This window comes from Achroia grisella, unplaced genomic scaffold, assembly GCF_030625045.1.
Source record: "Achroia grisella isolate CSIRO2021 unplaced genomic scaffold, CSIRO_AGI_Agris_v1 utg511, whole genome shotgun sequence".
NCBI lineage: Eukaryota > Metazoa > Arthropoda > Insecta > Lepidoptera > Pyralidae > Achroia > Achroia grisella.
In genome coordinates this window covers 5,588,152-5,607,511 of record NW_026712905.1, presented here as the reverse complement: position 1 = coordinate 5,607,511, position 19,360 = coordinate 5,588,152, and the positions used below count along the sequence as shown (strand labels likewise).

Here is a 19,360-nt window from a genome sequence, read left to right as displayed (position 1 = left end):
AAACTCGCTCTACTCGCTTCGCCATGTTCCGATATGAACAGTGAAATTTGGCAGTAAAACTATAATTTATAAATATACATTTATTAACTACAAATAGTGGGGGATGAGGATTGTTAGTAACGTGGACTAATATCCTCATTACTAGCAATGTACCACGTCAGGTTGATCTCCACGCGGTTTCTGCTGGAAACCATCATGATAAATTCCTAACTGACCTAAGTTCTGCTTATTTTATCATCCTCCACTGGTGCCTCGCCAGCGTAAACCGTTAGCGCAGGCGGGTACATCATTCCATTATCACCATTAAAAAACGAGAATTAGTAATATAGTACTTAAATATAATTTGTAGGTAATAATTTTTTGCAACACATCTAGGTATCCATTCTAATATTATAAATGCGACAATGTGTATTAGTCTCCCTGTATGTTTATTACCTTATCAAAATTAATCAGCTAAACGGATTTTAATTAAATTTGACATGAAGTTAGTTGATACCATAGTTCTTATGTATATAGGCCATACTCATACTAATTATGATCGATGCTCGTCATTTCGATTTCAAAAACCAAGGTCATCTGAGTGGGTACTTCAGTCTCGCCTAATTCTGCCGAATAGATTGCATCGTTTTCGGCTGTAGGGTGAGATTAGTTTATTTGAGTGACCACTATTCAATGCTTTTCTTGAGGCCCCCAAGTAGGCCGTCGTTGCCGAGAGACACCGTTATTATTAATCCGGGCGTGTTGGCATGTGTAGTTCCGTACCTGAGTGCGAGGTCCTAGCGTGCGTCCCGAGCGCGGGGCGCGGCCGAGTGTTAGGGGGGCGGCGCGAGGGGCACGAGCAGCGGCTCGCGGGGCCGCCGCGGGCGCCGCGTGGGCCCGCGCGGGGCCGCCGCCCGCAGCCGGGGCCGCCCCGGGCCCCGCCGCCCGCGCGACTCCCCGGGCTGCCCGCTCGACACTTCCAGGTTCTCCAGGGGCGCGTCCGATTCCAGTAGTGCAGCGCCTGAGTGATGAAATCAATGGAATAGAATACAAAATTATTTATTCGAATCAAATTACATTTATCCCGCATTCAGAAAGCCGTCTCATTAGAAGTAGAACGAGCAAGAAACTTGTGCTTTTTTTTTTCAATGTGTACATAGTCATGTACACATCGAGCCTTTTGATTCGAATAGATCGCAATTATTTAATGGAACGAGTTATATATTTTAAGAATATACTCATATCGGAAAGCTTACAATACACCGGTTAAAAATGACTAAGTAAAGAATTAATTGTATTCATTCACGTATATTTCAATAGTAAATAAACAAAAAAGTTTCGTCAATATCTGTGCGCGTCGCTTATACGTTTGCATGCTCTATAGTCTATCAGAAGTGTAGAGAAATACGCAAGATGAACATAAAAGCACACTGGCGTATCGATCTCCCGTTCAATTCACAGGGGATCACTTCGTAATTACGAACTCCTAGCGGTGTCAGACTAAAATCGTATTCGTCAGGCGGATGTTGGCTTTCATCCACTTCAAGCCGCTTAAGTTCCTCTGCGGGTTTGGAGTGCCATCTCTACTCGCCCCATCGCCATCTGTATCCGTATCCGTCTGTCCATTGAAGCTTTAAAGGCCGGCTGCGGCTGTATTAGAGTAGTCCGAAAAACAAACAATATGGTTTGGTTCGTACATACCCGCGGCGAGGGCGTCAGCGTCGCTGGGCGACGGTGCAGCGGAGGCGGACGCGGGCGAGACGGCGGCGGAGTCGGAGCGGCGGGACTGCGCGTGCCGCGAGCCCCGCGGGCGGCCCCGCCGGGCCCCGCGCGCCCCGCGGGCGGCCTGCGCGGGCCCCGCGCCGCCCCACGCCGCGCCCCACGGCCCGCCCCACGATCCGCCGCGCGTCGGCGGCGAGTACGCTGCCATCCGACATTACATTCATATATTAACTGCCTATAATAACACTCTTTCACACGTGTATAGTCTATCCACGCAGGAAAAATGTGCATGTAGACAAGGAGACCTTGCGCATTCACTTTAGCGCCATTTTTTAGTAATTAATTATCATTGCAAAATGGCGGAAGTCTGACAAAGAGCAAAAATATAATTATAGAGATTTTGATAATTTATAAATCTTACACGTATCTCTAGAAAATGTGAAATAAAACGTAAACTTTTAAAAGGAAGTGATTGTACATGAATCATTCATAAAAAAGAGTGATTTATCACACATAAAAAGTAACTACTCATTGCTCACGATTACCTGCGCTGGTTTTCCTGCGCTAAATCGCGGGCGCTACTAATCACGCATGAAAAAATGTATCATCTAAGAGCAGTTTCTACTTTAGTATTTGTATGTTTAACAAACAATTCTTCTTTTCAATAACCACAGTATTCGGTATCTACGCCACGCACAATAAAAACATTAATTATTTAATAACAACAAATAATTATGAGCATGTTTATTTCTGCTGATTGAGTTGAGAAAAGCATTTTTTTAATGAAAGGGAAAAATGACATTTTCTTTTATTTAAAAAAATGAAATGATATATGCTACGTAAATGATAATTTATAAGTATATTATTGTTATGGTACGGTGTTCCGTACATGGTATATTAGTAAATATTTATACAGCGATAATATCATTTTCTATATATAAAAAACAAATTAGTTTATTATGTATTTAGTTATATCGTATTTCTTTCCCGCAATACATTACATTAAAATAAAAGCTGCATCATCATATTTCGAAAAACAATCTCCTAAGTGAAGTAAATATAGAAAAATCAATTAAATTCTACTATTCTACTACTGATACATGTAGACTTTTCTTCGTCTAAGATAATGTAATAACTTACAGTTGGGTGTGGTAGACACCGAAGACACATCTAGTTCGGGTGGACTGTCGGCGGACGGCGAGGACTCTCGCGGCCTCTTCGTTTCACCCGCCGCGGCCTATCAAATAAACCATATACTAGTAGTCACACGTAACTTCGACTGCCTTTTTTAAATAAAAAATAACTTATCTCCGTCTACCTGTACAATGTATGATGATATACGTATGATATGCTTTTGATTATCATTTTCAGTCATCACCAATCAATAGATCTTTGCACAAGAGTTATAGTGATGATGGGTTCGGCATAACCACTAAATAAATGACACCAACGACTTTGGTATACAGTTTCATTATGAGTCTTTTCTATATAAATTTTTAATTCTACTTACCGATGGTATAATCCCCAATTTCCGTTTCCTTTCTTTGTCCTCCATAATTTTCTTCTCTTCGGATTTTTGGCGATCTGTCAGACATATAATTAAGTTAAACACACATTAACTCTTACATGCCTCTATTTAACATTTTGCTGAATATGAAATTTGCAGAAAGCCACGCTACGGCATTCACAGTCGTGGCACCAATAAAAGGTGATATGATAAATATGAAACCACGAAAGATATGAACTAAAATTATTTCCAACGGGAACCATTTGGAGATCAACCCGATTTGATACATTACTAAACTGAACCGCTAGTCTCCATTACTAATAATCCTCTATCGCCATTATACTAACATAAAAAAAACTTACATTTGAGTTCGATTTCCTCGTCGTCCAAAAGCAACGAGACCACTTCTTTTGGTTTCAGTGTATCAGGTTTAAAGTTACCACCACTTATCACCATTCTTTGGATCTGTAAAAATAAAAATAATATCTATAGACATAGCATTGACAAATGTATATATGAAAACCTACAGATAGTGGTTTTTTTATGTTTTTGTACATATAAAGATGATAATAATATAGTAACCTACTTACAGCCTATTGTAACAATCGCGCAACAATTAAGAAAAGTATGTATATAAAATATCCAGAACCATTTATAGATAAATTTAGCCTATACGGAGCACAAAATAAGAGGTATAATTACAATAGGTAAATTTATATTTTCTGCTGATTGCTGTATTGTATAGTACTTCTTTACAGTAAGTACAGTTCTTCAGCAGAATTTAATTTGGCTAATGGAATATAAGTTGTTACATTTTAACACACAATTTGTAAAGTAGTTCAAAAACAAAGATTCACTAGCTTGTAACTAACCTCGCTCTTCTCTCTGGCACGCTGCATGATTCGTTCCTCAATGGTACCCTTACATATTAGCCGGTAGACTGTCACCTGCTTGGTCTGTCCGAGTCGATGGGCTCGGTCCATAGCCTGCTGGTCCACTGTGGGGTTCCAATCCGAATCATAGAATATCACCTGCAAAAAATAAAATCTATTTTATCAAGGTATACTTTATACCAAATCATCTTGTCTCACCTACTTCAGCTGCCAAGCAGCTTACTTTAGAAACTGAGTTTTGGTTGAAAAGGCAGTTAAATTACGTATTAGGCTAAGACCTGTAAAAATAGATGTAAGTGTGGAAAATAAATAAATAAATAAATAAAAATTTAGAGGCATGACATCTTAGTCCTCCGAAATGGCAATGGATGAGTAGTGTCACTTAAGTCACATGATAATGTGATATCCGTAGTACTGTACATATATAGGAGTCAGTTAACATTTACAATGCGGTGACGACTTTTTTTTTTTTAAATAAACTCTACAAGTTTTTAGGACACAATAATCTCATTACTATCTTCCATCCATTATCCCATATTAAATAATAAATCAGAATAAATTAATTATTAAAAGTGAGTAAATGCAGCGTGCATGCTTCTTACGGTATAAAAAGATAAAATAAACACATTTCATACATCTTTTACTAAAACTAAAACGAACCTAATAAAAAAGGAAATACTCACAGTATCAGCGGCAGTTAAATTGATGCCGAGGCCGCCCGCACGTGTTGATAATAAGAACACGAATATATCTGCTCGAGCCTAAAGAAAAAAATGTACGTAAATATACGCATATTATATTAAAAAACAGTATTGAGTCTTGATAAATTAGCACATTTTGTAGTTTATCTTCAAAACTATTTCAAAATCAATGAAAAATCCAAAGCTTAGACAAAACTTTAACTTTTCGAAGTTTGAAAATTAGATTCCGAAACTCATAACCTCTTATAAATCACTTTGTAATTCTTTTTAAATTAATGTTCTGTCCCTTTCTTTAACATAAAGATGTTTGCATGATTATGTGCATGTTCAAGTCACGAAAAACCGACTTCCATCACATTATTAGAAATAACTCAAAAACTGTAGATTACATCATGATCACATTTAAATGGAATAATGAATAATTTCGATTATTTTTAATACAATAGTTTACCTGGGAAATTTTGTAATAATACAAAAATAAATACAGGCGAATTCGTACATCCTGCTCCGATTTTTGAAGCAAAAATACCCCATATATACTTTATTCCACTTTATGAACAATATGGAAGTTTAATATCTCAATATTATAAAAAAAATAATGTACCTGGAAATCAGCAACCATGTCCCGACGAGCTGATATCTTGCTGGAACCATCTAACCGCATGTACTTATGTTTGCGGTGCCACATGTACTCCTGTGCATAACATATTTACATATAATGTTAAGGCACTGTCTACGGAACCTTGTTATCATCAGGATTCAGGCTTATTTCTAAACATTATAGTATCAATCAAAAAGCAATGGATACAAAATTCAAAAATATAACAAGACAAAATTATAAATTCTATTTTACCAACAAATTTCATTTACTACTTTGTGCATAAAAAATTTAAAAATAAATTTAGATTAATTTTGAGATTTTAGAATTAACGCTATCACACAGAAAATATCAATTATTGACATAATTTTATATAATCATTGACTGACACGAGCAAATAAACAAAGAAAATCTTCAGCTTTCAATATTAGAATAGATTTCCATTGCATTACTATATATGGAGATTGATCAGGCAGCTAATGATAATCTTTATGGAGTTCCTGTATAAGATTTATCTTAGAAACCATAACCACAATAACTTTTGTAGTTTGTACAGGACAGTAAGGATTTTACGTACAAATTTATCGCCAGTTTTTACTTCATAATGTACACATACCTCTAATAAGTCGATCATCTTGGTCATCTGGCTGTAGATGAGCACTCTGTGACCACGCTCTTTCAGTCTCTTCAATAATGAATCTAATACAGTCAGCTTCCCGGCGTCACTTACTAGCTGGTTTTTATCTGTGAAGTGATATTTACTATGCAATTATATATAATAAGAGATAAAGTGTTTGTTTAAAGTTTACTGTAGAGTGTTTCAGTAGTGAAGCCTTTTTCAGTGGTCACGGGTAAAAGAAAGACAATTATTTATAAGTCCCACACTACAATAAAATCAATTACACTTTACTAAGAATACTATACTAAAGACATGCCTGTCAAATCATTGACCTAGGTGGTCATCTTAGGTCAGATCCTTAGGGTTCGCCTGAAAATCTCAACTTACAAGGTCGCATATTTAAAAAGATAAAAAACAGGTTTATCTGATAGTCTTATTAATAATTAGCAATTCGACGCGTACTCAAAATGCTTCAATTATTGCATCGAGCTCTAATTTTTATAAAGTAAAATACAACCCATGACCAACCCATAAAGATAATATTATTCTTTATCTAAATAAATATGACGGCGCCGGCGCATCTACTCCCTCTACGGCTAGCTGTCAATGTCAAGTGACAACCGAACGAGAGTGACAGATCGTGGTTGCTCTAGCGGAACGTACATAGTGTAGAGCGGCATCCGTCGATAGAATAGAAGACGCGGGATAACAAGATGGCGGGTGCAGCGATAGACTTACGTTACGAATCGCTAACGTTCGGATAGCCATAAGTGTGTGATTTAGCTCTGTGATTAAACTGTATTATTAAATTGTTACTCTGGACTAATGGACCTGTGTTGTTAACTGGACAATTGTGATTGAAGTGAATATACAATAGTGATTGAAAAATTAACAGTTATTTAATTACGCACGACCCGACCCACTTCCGCCCACAAGATGAATCCTTCTGATAAAGGCCCCTCCGATCCTTTAAATACTTCAGTGTCGAACAGTTGTTAAACAAATATTGGGCTCGTGCACAGCCGGTACGAGTTGCTAGTTTACTATAAAATTATTAGTGTTAAGATCCGGTTAACAATGTATTAAAACATCAAATTCTTTAAACATTAAATATTTTAAGTAAAAACAAAAATCGCTGGACAATACTCACCTGGCACTTGTAAAGAAGCCCATCCCCATGGAGGCCTGGCGGATGCCACCAACCTCGCCAGCGTGTCGCTCCCTGCAGAACACTCTCCATGCTGATGCCGTCTCACGTGATATGCAAAGTTTCTCGAAACCGCGAATGGGCAACGAGTGCTTGCGCATACCTGTTGAGATACAAGTTCAATTTGTATTAATTTTCAATACTACAATTAATTCTTGGGAAAATATTTAATTTAATTCATTTAATAAATTATTGAGAGAATATTTCATTAAACAAATTTTAAATTTAGTATTTTATTCAATATGCGTATATAGTAATTTCATTTGTAGATATGGTTTGCTTACAATTTATCAATTAGAAACTAAACGATTACATTAGTAAAAATTTTAAAGTTCTCAAAATATAAAGAGGTTTTTTGAAGTAAGAGTATTTTTATGAATTACGCAATGGATTTTAGTTTTTAGCAATAGACAGTGATTCAAGAGGAAGGTTTCTATATATACTACATGTACACCCGTGCCAAGGACAGGTAACTAGTAAAAGAAACTAAAAAGAGAATAAATAACTATGTGAAAAATTATAAAGCATGACGAAGAGTGATATGTTCACTCCTCGTCATGCTTTATAATTTTTCATACCATATGATGATATCACATAAAAAATATTAGGAAATTATGTCGACACAGAGAACACAAAATAAATTAAAACGAGGCTTATGACAAAAATGTTTATTTACCTTTTGCTGGACAGTGTACAAAAATGCGGGAAGCGTAGTGGGAACGTTAGCATAGAGTCGCGGCGGCCGCTCTACGTGTGGGAACTCTGCGAAAGTAGCGTCTGCTGTGGACACCGACATTACGCCACCTTCTTCCGTTTTAATTTCACTCAACATTTCCGTCTGTGAAAATAAATATAAATTTGTCTCTATTTTCTGCCATGAAAATCACATTTGCACGTGAGGTAAATATAAAAACGAACATATTAAATTTAATAGTAGTAACAGTTTTGGTATAAAAAGATATTTATTTCAAACATAAAGCGCCATCCGGGGATTTAATGGGTAAAAATATCACTAAGGGTGTCTCATCTCATAATGGTTCTGTTTTGAACATGTCCTCTTCTAAGTTTTTATCACTTCTTACGAAGCTAAGTACGACACAACCATCCAGTGGACTGCAATAGTAAACAGTACCCTCAATCATGCCAGCGCACGCATTTTAGTGGTGTAAGAGAGATCCTAAGATGTTATAAGTCTACTAATATACCACCGTGATAAAGAAAAACTATGTTCAACGTATTTTCACAAATAAGCATCTATCACTGACCTGTCCCTCCTTTTCCCTCATGTGTCTGGCCCGTAGTGCGCGATGTTCGACTGTTTCTTGCATATAATGTAACGTATGCTCTGTATGAGTGTATAACGGACCAGCTGTAACAAATTATATATCTGCATATCATAGAATTACAATAACTACCTTTACACGTACGCTCTTTTACGTGCGAATAGACTATACATCTCTTTGTCTACATTTACATGTACATACATGTAAATGTAGACAAAGAGGACGAGAAACACTGCATCATCATCATTGCAAAATGGACCTATTATTTAGTTTTAAAAACATTCACAGCATGTACATAGGTCATTATTTAGGTGCTAAGGCAATAGAAACTTGGAAAGAAAGTAGCAACATCTGTTTTTAAAGACTAATTTATATAAAAGGAAACATTACATACATTTTTGATATATTCAATCGCTAATATCATCATCATGGTAAATATATATCACAACAAATACTAGGCACCTAGGCAGGGTATGCAAATAGTTTCCTAGAATATATACTGTTGTATATATACTGGTATAAATACAATGATATAACATATATCATTGTATTTTGTAATTACCTTTATCCCATAAAGGATCTGTGAATAGCAACTCCCTCCACATCAAACTATCCTGTTTTCTTCGCTTCAAAGTATCCCCATCGGGACACACCAGCAATAAGTCTTTACATCTCACTCTATCATAATGGTCTGTGGGTACATCTGTCTCTATCACTTCCTGTTTTATATCACAACCATCGTTATTGTACCACCAACTATCTCTATGCCGCAGTTTTTCATATTTTTCAAGACATTGTTCTATATGCTGCATCCTGCATATAATGTAAACAAATTAACATGTTTAGCTTACACTATTATTAATTAAAGAGGAAAAATACCATAATTTGGATTAGTTATTTTTGGAGCGGGGGGAAGGTAATTGCTAATTATATGGACTAATAACCCCATAGCATGCAATGTATCATATCCGGTTGACCTTCACGTGGTTCCCCCTGAAACTTCTTGCAAATGGCATTTTACCAAGATGCGCAAAACTGACCTGACTCGCCTGTAGTGACCTAACTTTATACTCATTTAATCAGCCCCACTGTTGCCCCGCTAGCCTAAACCGTTAGCGCAGGCGGGGGCATAATTCCATTTATTCCATAAAAATTCGGAGCTATCTTTAATTATCATGGACATAATTTACAGCTACGCCTTTAGTTCAAGTTGCTTCCCATTATTTGGGGCAGCATGCCTTCCTCCGAAAACACATATCCTCCTACATATAGCAGTAAAATTACAGGGTACGGTCTCCATATCAATCTTATGTACATATCATATTAGTGCTGTGGCATTGTAATGCATTGAGGGGTATTATGGGTATAAGATGACGTAATGTGCATGGCGATCTTAAGTATATATAAAGGCGAGGATTACCGATTACTTTCATCCTATCTGACAATCCAGTTACAATGTAATGTAATGTAATGTATGTTGGACTCCAGTCTCCGCAATTAACCTCTCCATCCATTCCATTTTATCTACAAATTTTCCATTGTAACTCCATTCCAGTTACACATAAAAAAAAACAAAAAACTTAACTGAATACTTACGCATACAACCATCCACATAACATAACTCTAAACACCTCCATAGGAGACAGGTCGATGAATCTCAAAAAACTAAAACACTGACTATCAGCGTTTTCACTTATACTTCTATGCATATGCTCAGGTTGCAATATTGAAAATATATTATAAAGTAAATGGCGCTGCGATGGTATTGACCGTATCAATATACATTCTTCAGCAACCAACTTTGGCATGTGATAATCGTCAACTTGCATAGCAAATGGAGATCTCACGTCTCGCCTCTCGAACAATTCCGGATGATTGCAAACCTGAAGTATACGAAAACTGTTAGTGTGCATTGCTACGAACTAAAATGTTATACAATCCTAGTAACTTTACTGCCTTATGCAAACATAGGTGAGTCAATAAACTCTCGCATTAGGAATGAGAGCATTCTCATCAGTATAATTTCGTTAGCGGCGTATCAATATAATTAAAACTAAATTTTAATATTGTTAAATATTATTGTAATATAGCCTTGTTGGCTAATATTAAAATTTAGTTCAATTTATATTGAACTTTTAACTAAAAGGATATATAGCTAACAATAATATGAAGTACCTTTTCAAAAGTATATCCTTATAAAATTATTTAAAGACTGTTTCATCTATGAAACATTACTTAATTGATATATGTACATTGTAGCTTTGTAGCAATAAGATTTATTATAATAAATTACCTTTCTAAACTGCATAACTAAGTTCATTAAATTCGATGTGAAGTTCTTATCTACATTGTGGCCGGATTCAGCACCAACAGAATAATGGAGTAATTCTTCTATTTTAATTTTCTTTTTTAACGCTGAAATTTAAATTGTATTAGATTTTTTTTTTAATATCAATATTACCTAGGTATTTTCAAAACGTTGAGAATAATAAATTGTAATTGTATGTAAAAGTATAAAAAACTATATAGGTATAAGGAAATACCACAATTTCGCGTCCAATGAGAAAGTTCAGTGTGGGTAACATGATGACAAAAATATGATACAACTTGTAAAAATAGATAAATAAAGAAATATTCCGTGCCTCCGCTTAAAAGCCTAATAAAAAAAATGTCACAAATACACAATGTTCTTACCTATGTATAAAAGTTTTTGTCTAATAGTTAACGGACAATGCACCATAATTTCAATTTTATCTGATAACTCATTCTCTACGTCTTTCTTGATACGCCTCAACATAAATGGCTTCAATATCATATGTAATCTAGATAAATGTTCTGAAAATAAAACATAGTACATAAAGTTTCTACATACACAATCAAGTTAGTTGCATATATAGTAATACTTGAGATGTTCTTAAATGGTTAGTTAGTATATGTACTTAGTATATTTGTTAACTTACTCTCGTCTATAGTGCTTTTGTTTTCAGCATGGCTCTCTATATCCTTGGAAAACCACTCATTGAACTCCTCGTGTGAATCGAAAAGCGTCGGCATTATAAAGTGGAGTAAAGCCCACAGTTCAGCCATACTGTTCTGTATTGGTGTACCTATTAAACATGGTACCATATATATATAAATTGTTCACATTGTATGATAAAATACATATTGTATCTGTATGGTTGCATGACACTCCTACTTCTTATACACACACATTTTAAATGATGGATTGATGGATGTTTGTTACTCTTTCACGCAAAAACTACTAAACAGATTTTCATGAAACTTTACAGTAGTATAAAATACACATAGTACATAGGCTATAATTTAAAAAGATATTATTTAAAATGTATGAAATATAACGATAAATATCAAGTGTGATGCAGGGAAAGTTGCGCGGGTCAGCTAGTATTTGTTGTTAAAACGAAATTAAAATTATATATATACTATACAATATTTATTGTAGATAAACTCGGCAAGTATCTAAGTTCGTGCACGATACTACTCTAAATTAGTTAAATTGTTAATTTTAACTATATCAAACAGGCGACATAGTCACATAATTCAATCTCCAGAGTCTCCAAACGAGAAAAACAGGATTGAGATAGGTCCGAGAACTTTAAACAATATGGAATCTTAAATACAGAAAGTCAAATCTAGTCAAATGACATTAATATAAAAAAGTATATTTACTTACCAGAAAGCAGCAACCTGTTCCTACAGCTAAATCCAAGTAATAACTTCCACCTCATACTCGCTGAACTCTTTATAGCCTGCGCTTCATCTAATATCATGTACTGCCATGATACTCTGTTGAGGTACTTCAAATCGGATACAACAATTTGATATGAAGTGACGACGACGTGAAAGGCGGCTTGGGGCGTGTGAAGATCTTTACGCTCCCAGAATTGACGGAGGATTTTACGCTCACCAGGACTACCCCAGTATGGTACCTACAAGAAAGAATCTTTGTAAATATTTTCATTTTTATAAATTTTTATTTTTGTTTTGAAAAAATGTCTTATGGTAATATATTGGCTTATTATTCTGTTATTTCTTCAGTATAAATGTAAAATTTATAGTTTATGGAATGGTTAAAGTACCAGATTTATAGAAATTAAAATAAAGTTAAAACTTCTTATCAGTAGAATAAGTATTATCTCCACACACATAATAGTATAGAAAGTAGTCCATTTGGTGGACTATCAGCTTATTTACATTGTAGTTGTTCTAAATATCATATTATTTTAGTACTATCTTTCTAACATTTAACATTAACATTTATGTATATAAAAGTCAAGAAATTTCACTTCCAAAGAAGCCAAATGTTCTTATTTTTTATATTATTTATTATTTTATATCATTAATGTTTTCACTTTAACAACAATATTAAACTATATCCACACATATACCAATTCAGAACAAACATACAAACGCCATAATATGTTTGGAGTTATAATAAATTCTATAAATGTAACATTTAAGTACTTACAACTTTAAAATCTGGTACAAATCTTTGCATCTCCTGCTGCCAGTTGTGTAGCGTGGAGGCTGGTGATACGACCAGAAAGGGTCCCCAGACCCCTAGTCTCTCGGCGACATGGCACAAGAACGCTATACACTGCACAGTTTTGCCCAGACCCATCTCATCTGCTAGTATACCACTGATACCCTGTTTGACATTAGATATTATATATTTTACTACAATTACAACAAATGTTGAGAAAAGGCTACTGTGTACAATTAGTTAGTTAATTTTTAAGCCATATTCAAACATACTTCTGATTAATACAGAAGCTATAAATTTCACGCGCAGGACTAGTATATTATAAACGAGAAAGTTTGTGAGAAGGGAATCCCTACTTACAAACTTTCGCAGCACTTTTTCACGCAATAACTACTGAACGGATTTTGATAAAACTTTACAATAATATATCTTATACATCAGAATAAAACATAGGCTATAATTAAAAAAGATATTATGTAAATTGAGGGAAATATAGTGATATACATATAAATAATAATAATATAATAAGAACAACTTTTCAAACAACTGTATTTAAAATTGATATATTTAAGCGGGAGCGATATGCTAAATGGATAAATTATTTTCATTTTGACTTGACAGTGCTTTCATTATGTAATGCATATGAAATTGAAGGTGGTTTTGATAACCATTCCTGAAGAATATGATATTACACAGCTTCCAATAATCTGTTTACAACACAAATAAGCGGGTTAAGGTTACCGGAGCGTATTACTTCGTAGTTCTTAGTAACTTATTAAAAACTAAACATATCTACACTAGATGAAGCTCACCTGATCATATAAGTTTGCAAGCCAATTCATCCCCTTAAGCTGGTAACCCTTCAAAGTTCCTCTGAAAATAGAAGGTTGGTCATGATCACCGGCGCGACGATCGTTAGTATCCGTGGCCGGGTCTTCCCCGTGTGTGGTCTCACTGTCCGGGTGTTCCCCGTGCATGGCCGCGTTAGCCGCCGAGTCAAACTGTTGTGTGCGAGCTCTCTCTGCGCGAAATGCTTCGCGCGCATTGCGTGATGCTTGCAATTTCATTGCCTCGCTGATGAAAATAATACACAGTTATTATACATATTAAACAACAAATATTAATCAATCGATTTTTTACGGCCTCCTTATTACACTTACATTACTATTATATGTACTTAGAATATATATACATAATAAAAATGTTTCTTACATATAATATCTATATACATGTATACCGTCATGGCTAATTTCTCAGATGGGGTAGTTGGAGGCGTGGTCAACTGTCGGCGTTAGGTAAACATAATGTTTAGATTAAGATGCCTACATTTCGCGTAATAAATGGAATCCAATGTGGCAGGACCGATCACAACCGCCGTCGAATTAATTTAGTTTATTATTGGTGTTTCTTTCACCGGAAAGTTAGGTTTATAAATTGATGCAGAAGTTCTTTATGTCAGCAAGATTTGAACTCAGGGCATATTTGGTCGAAGTCGTACCAGTTAGAGTACGAAATTCTCTATATATTGTGTGTACTTATATAAAAAAAAATCAAACCTGTCGTAATGGTCAATAGTGGAAAGTCTCGGATCTCTATCCTCGTCTAGTTGTCTCAGTATATGATCAGCACCGTTGTCGCCCTCCTCGGCTGAGTTCAGCTTACGTTGCATAAAGTGCGCATATAATTCTGTTTGCGTTATTAAGAAGTTCAATTTCCTACGTTGTCGTTTGGCTTCCATTAGTTCTACATCCATCTGTGGCAATAAAAATCATATCTCACCTTAAAATTATTTAGGATTTAATGTATGCATGCCTTAACAGATAAAAGTAAAACTCATATAAGATTGAGGTTGATTAATTAATTGTTTAACAAAGAAACTTTACAAATTTAACTTTTTCCAGAGTTTAAAGTTTCTTATCTGTCTTCTTAGCTCAAAAGTATGCCGAACGGACGGTAGATTTGACATATCAAGAGTCTGTAATAGTCCTCTATTTGAATCGAACATATTTTGATTTTATTTGATTTGATAAAAAAAAATCTATACACAATTAACATGGTACTATTATCATAATACCTCTATGTATTAAAAAATACCAAAATTAAAAATAAATATGGTCGAAATCAGTTTCTTACCATTTGCGATAGCTGAAAACTTTGATCATAATAATTACCTACCATTATAACCCTTCTTTGCTTTACTCAAACAATACCTTAGCTGTAAAATTACAAAGTAAAAAAGAAATTCATGCACATAAGTTTTTAGGAAGTAAATAAATATAAAAAAATATTTGATATAAAAATCAAATAACAATACAGACCTTCCTTTGTTCCTCGGCTTCTCTTTCCATTCGCCGTCGAGTTTCTCTCTCGGCGCGATCATACCGCCGCCAGTAAGCTTGCATTTCGCGGCTTAATCTCTTACATCGCCATACTGTTTCTTTCATGTTCTTTTGAGACTATTGTAAGAAGACATAGGTAAAAATTATAATCTTTTATTAATTTATTACAGATATAGATTAAAATACATATGAAATAATAGTATAAATAGTGTTGTCTCTATAAATAAATATAACAAAATCACTTTAAGAGCCTGATAATATTCAAAAGATCAATTTAACTATACTATATATTTTACTATACTATTTATAGAAATGGCTATTAAGAACAAAATAAAGTCTTATTAAAATACATACAGTGAAAAATTACAAAATACGTCACCTGCATAGCGACATGTCTCCAATGTTTGCAGCACAAAGTGGCCAGTCGTTTCCTTTGCAGCATCACTTCCCTGTGCGTAGCCGTCCGCGCCCTCTGGACCTTGCCTAACTCCTTTTTGACTAGTAGCAACCAGTGTCGACGACGGCGGGCTGTTAAGGCCTCTGGACTTTTCAGTGTAGACAATTTCTTTCGACCCCTATTAATTGAAATGACTAATTTTAAACATATTTTTTATTAATATCAATCTAGGATATGTATTTATACCAAATTTCATTATAATCTGCCCAGTAGTTTTGTGAAAGGATAACAAACATACATACATGCTTAAAAATGTTGCAAATGTAATAGTAATTGCATAGATCAATTCTGACCAATAAGCTAAAGAGGTGACAAACTAAGCAATGTGACTGTAACTATCTATTCATACAAGTATGACCCATATCCTTATATCATCTAACTTGCTTTAAGTATATCTATTAACAAGAAAATATATAGGAGAAATGAAAGTCAATATGCTAAACCCCTAGACCACCGAAGCCGACAATAATATATTAATAATGACAGGTTATAATATATAATACCTATATTCAAATTAGTTATAGATTTAATAAGTTAAAATTGTATCTTATCCTTTTTTAAACCAATGATTTAATGAATATTATAAACATCTTATTGATAATAAGATTAAAAATAAGTGATGTAGGTAGATGATTTAAAAACTATAAAATTTAATAACAATTAAATTTACCTTACTCCCGGTTTATCAATATTGTACTCTTCACTCTCAGGTTCATGTTTTACATTCTTAATTAAAATTTGTTGGTCCCAATCAACATTCTCAGGCTGAAAAAGAAATTGTATACTTATACAAGAGCAAATAAATATTTACAATACATCAAAAATATTCTACAGATATCCACAATAAACCAAATTTAATTTCATGTATCAGAGATGGCAAACAAACTGATGGCCAACCTGATAATAAGTGGCAAACCCGCCTATATATATGAACAGCATTACAAAGTTTGTTATGTGACTCTGCATGTCCACATATATCTTAAACATTTTAGTTTAGCCATTGCCATTCCAGAAGACTAAGATATCATGCCCCTGTCTGACATTGTACTGCCTCACTCTTCAACCAAAATACAGCTTACAAACCAAACTGTTTGCTGGTTGAAATAAGTGAAACAGTGGAAGACATAAAATAATACTTATAAAGTAATTTGTGTAGGACAAATAACTTTATAAATATTCTTATTATGATAATAAGAATCCTATACAATTCACACAGCTATCTAGTAGCAAGCTAAGAAGATCTTGTGTTATGGGTACTAGACAGCTTATAGAAATACATACTTAATTTTTTTTTTGTAAATATATAGACTATATATACATAGAAAACACTCAGAGCAATACAATCAATCATACATATGAGTACAAATGTTTGCATCATGTGAGGTATTGAATCTGTGAATGTGTGAAGTAGGTGGCATGCTAAATCATTAGACCTTACTCATTACTCACATTTTCAACTTCAATGCCAGCCCTACTATCCCTTCCACGGCCTCTTCTAGCCTTGTGTACGCCTCTGGTTGCACCTCTTTCTGAAGGCCGACCCCTACGCCCTCTGGTGCTAGGTGGTGGAGGTGCCGGCCTACTGACTCGACGTTCAGGATAACGATCCACAGTAGATAGAAGACCAGCACCATAATACATGTATCGAGAATTCTGTAATAACACTTTGGACTAGTTATTTTTATCTACATATAATACAATATTATAAAATTTAAGAGGTAGACTTGATAAATTATAATAGGAAAAAATTCTCTTTGTCTTATTACATAAACTATGTACAATATTTTGAAACGAGAACAAGCCAGTTTGTTCTAAGTATAAAAAAAATATAACTATCAAGATTGGATATTTAATTTTTTAGTAATTGACATACATAATGAAGTATGAATTATACTTCAAAGTGCATATACATACATATACAACATAGAATCTTATCACTGGATTTGTAATTTGTTGGATTACAAGATGCTGATTTGTAAAAAAAATTAGACTATAGGCAGCTTTACTCTATAGTCCGAGAAATTCTAAGGTCCGACACTGCCCTGCAAAACATTTGTCAGATAACCGGGGGTCCACTGCATGAAATAACTCACCCCAGGATCTTTATAGTACTTCTTAGCATGTTTATTGTGATGATGTCTTTCTTTCAGCATCCTCTGTATTCTAATCTCCTTGCTCTCAGGAGTGTCATCTTCACTGTTGCTTTCTGAACTAGAGGATAATAGTATGTCACGTAACCATTCTCTCTCTTCCCCAACAGATGCTAAATTATAGAGTCGCAGGCGATCACTGTGGCGTTCTGGAATGTGATTTTAATAATAATAATACACTCACATTTTCTGCATGGTAAAAAGTACAACTAAGAAGATATTCCATCCATTCTAGTTTTCATTTCAATTGAAAGCAAAACACACCTTTGAGAAGATTTTATTTCTCCTTGAGTCTAGATACAAATGCATAACTATTCATATAGATATTTAATAAATTAATTGCTTTTTGACTAACCATTTGCTGCTACTATTTGAGTAGTAGAAATGTTAAAATTAGGAGTCAGATCGGTCCTCAACTAAGTTCGATGAATAATTACTTAGATCATTTGTATTCACTTTAGTATTGTGGACCTAAATGAAAAGTCCAATTGTATCAAAACAATAGTTTGGACAGAGCATAATTTGGTTAGTAAAAAGGTATCTTCTTACCTTCTTTAGTAGTAACAACCCCATGAATGACTCTGTCTCCTTTAGATAATTCATTTGCTGACTTAGAGTCAGAATCATCTTCACTCTCTGTCCCATCCTCTAGATTCAGGATCCTCTTCACTTGGTCAACAAATGGTCTAACATCTAAGGCGACCTCCAGTCTCTGAATGTGAATAGGTTTTGCCACCTCATGACGTTTAAGTGTCGTTTTACCCACAGCTGATTTCTCAGTCATTATATCAGGTCCTGAAACGAGGATATGAGTTGAAGAAACCATACGAGGTTCAAGCGATGCCGGTAAAGGTCATAGTTACTATATTTCATGGAAGGAGGAAACAAAATAGTAACGACAAAGTGTAAACAGCGACCACACTGTTACTATCACACAAGAATTGTGAAGAATTCCATAAGAATTTTGAGCCTCCAGGACATAATAGTACACAGTTGAACTTACCGCGTTGTTGTTATTCTCGCGTGATTACTTAACACCAAATTCCATAGCATTCACAAAATGGCGCACGGAAATATTCGGCAAATCGCTGTCAATGTCGCCGCTCGATGAGCAGCGCACATTAGTACTCATTTCGTATTTGAGCTTGAAAAAACACGAAACCGCCATAATTGAACAAGTTTGATAGTTCTACAAAATAATTCTGTTTACAATCATTGGTTGACAAAGTGAAAGCAACATTTTGAACCAATGGAAGTACATGATTCTATGTTTCCACCAATGAAAATATTGTGTCTATTATTAATATGGAAGCATAAATGAAAACAAAGCAGGGCTCAGGCGTTTGGGTGCGTTCAACATAGAATATTTTATACCATCTAGTCCCACGATAAGCAGAGCTT

General features: G+C 34.7%; 1 protein-coding gene across 1 annotated transcript; it reads right to left on the bottom strand.

The window, feature by feature from the left end:
* Positions 1-812: 812 nt before the first annotated feature.
* LOC131846381 (chromatin-remodeling ATPase INO80) lies at positions 813-19,143 on the bottom strand. The gene is made up of 28 exons (XM_059195656.1): positions 18,963-19,143; positions 18,509-18,754; positions 17,903-18,108; positions 17,259-17,462; positions 16,480-16,574; positions 15,732-15,927; positions 15,332-15,469; positions 14,570-14,766; positions 13,826-14,087; positions 12,999-13,178; positions 12,204-12,459; positions 11,470-11,616; positions 11,204-11,344; positions 10,803-10,924; positions 10,106-10,392; positions 9,072-9,322; positions 8,492-8,595; positions 7,903-8,064; positions 7,170-7,329; positions 6,017-6,144; positions 5,407-5,496; positions 4,785-4,862; positions 4,081-4,239; positions 3,571-3,673; positions 3,212-3,285; positions 2,842-2,938; positions 1,681-1,902; positions 813-1,000 (listed from the first exon to the last, which is right to left on the bottom strand). Exons 2-28 carry the CDS (start codon positions 18,741-18,743, stop codon positions 813-815), a joined length of 4,482 nt encoding a protein of 1,493 aa, XP_059051639.1. The 5' UTR covers positions 18,744-18,754; positions 18,963-19,143.
* Positions 19,144-19,360: the final 217 nt, after the last annotated feature.

What these genes read in the sequence shown, in the direction of transcription:
- LOC131846381 (XM_059195656.1), bottom strand. Translation starts at nt 18,743, where the DNA reads ATGACTGAGAAATCAGCTGTGGGTAAAACGACACTTAAACGTCATGAG. An exon ending in CTGGCATTGAAGTTGAAAAT is followed by an intron (nt 16,575 to 17,258) that starts GTGAGTAATGAG and finishes TTTCTTTTTCAG; the next exon opens with CCTGAGAATGTTGATTGGGA. An exon ending in TTGCAAACTTATATGATCAG is followed by an intron (nt 13,179 to 13,825) that starts GTGAGCTTCATC and finishes AATGTCAAACAG; the next exon opens with GGTATCAGTGGTATACTAGC.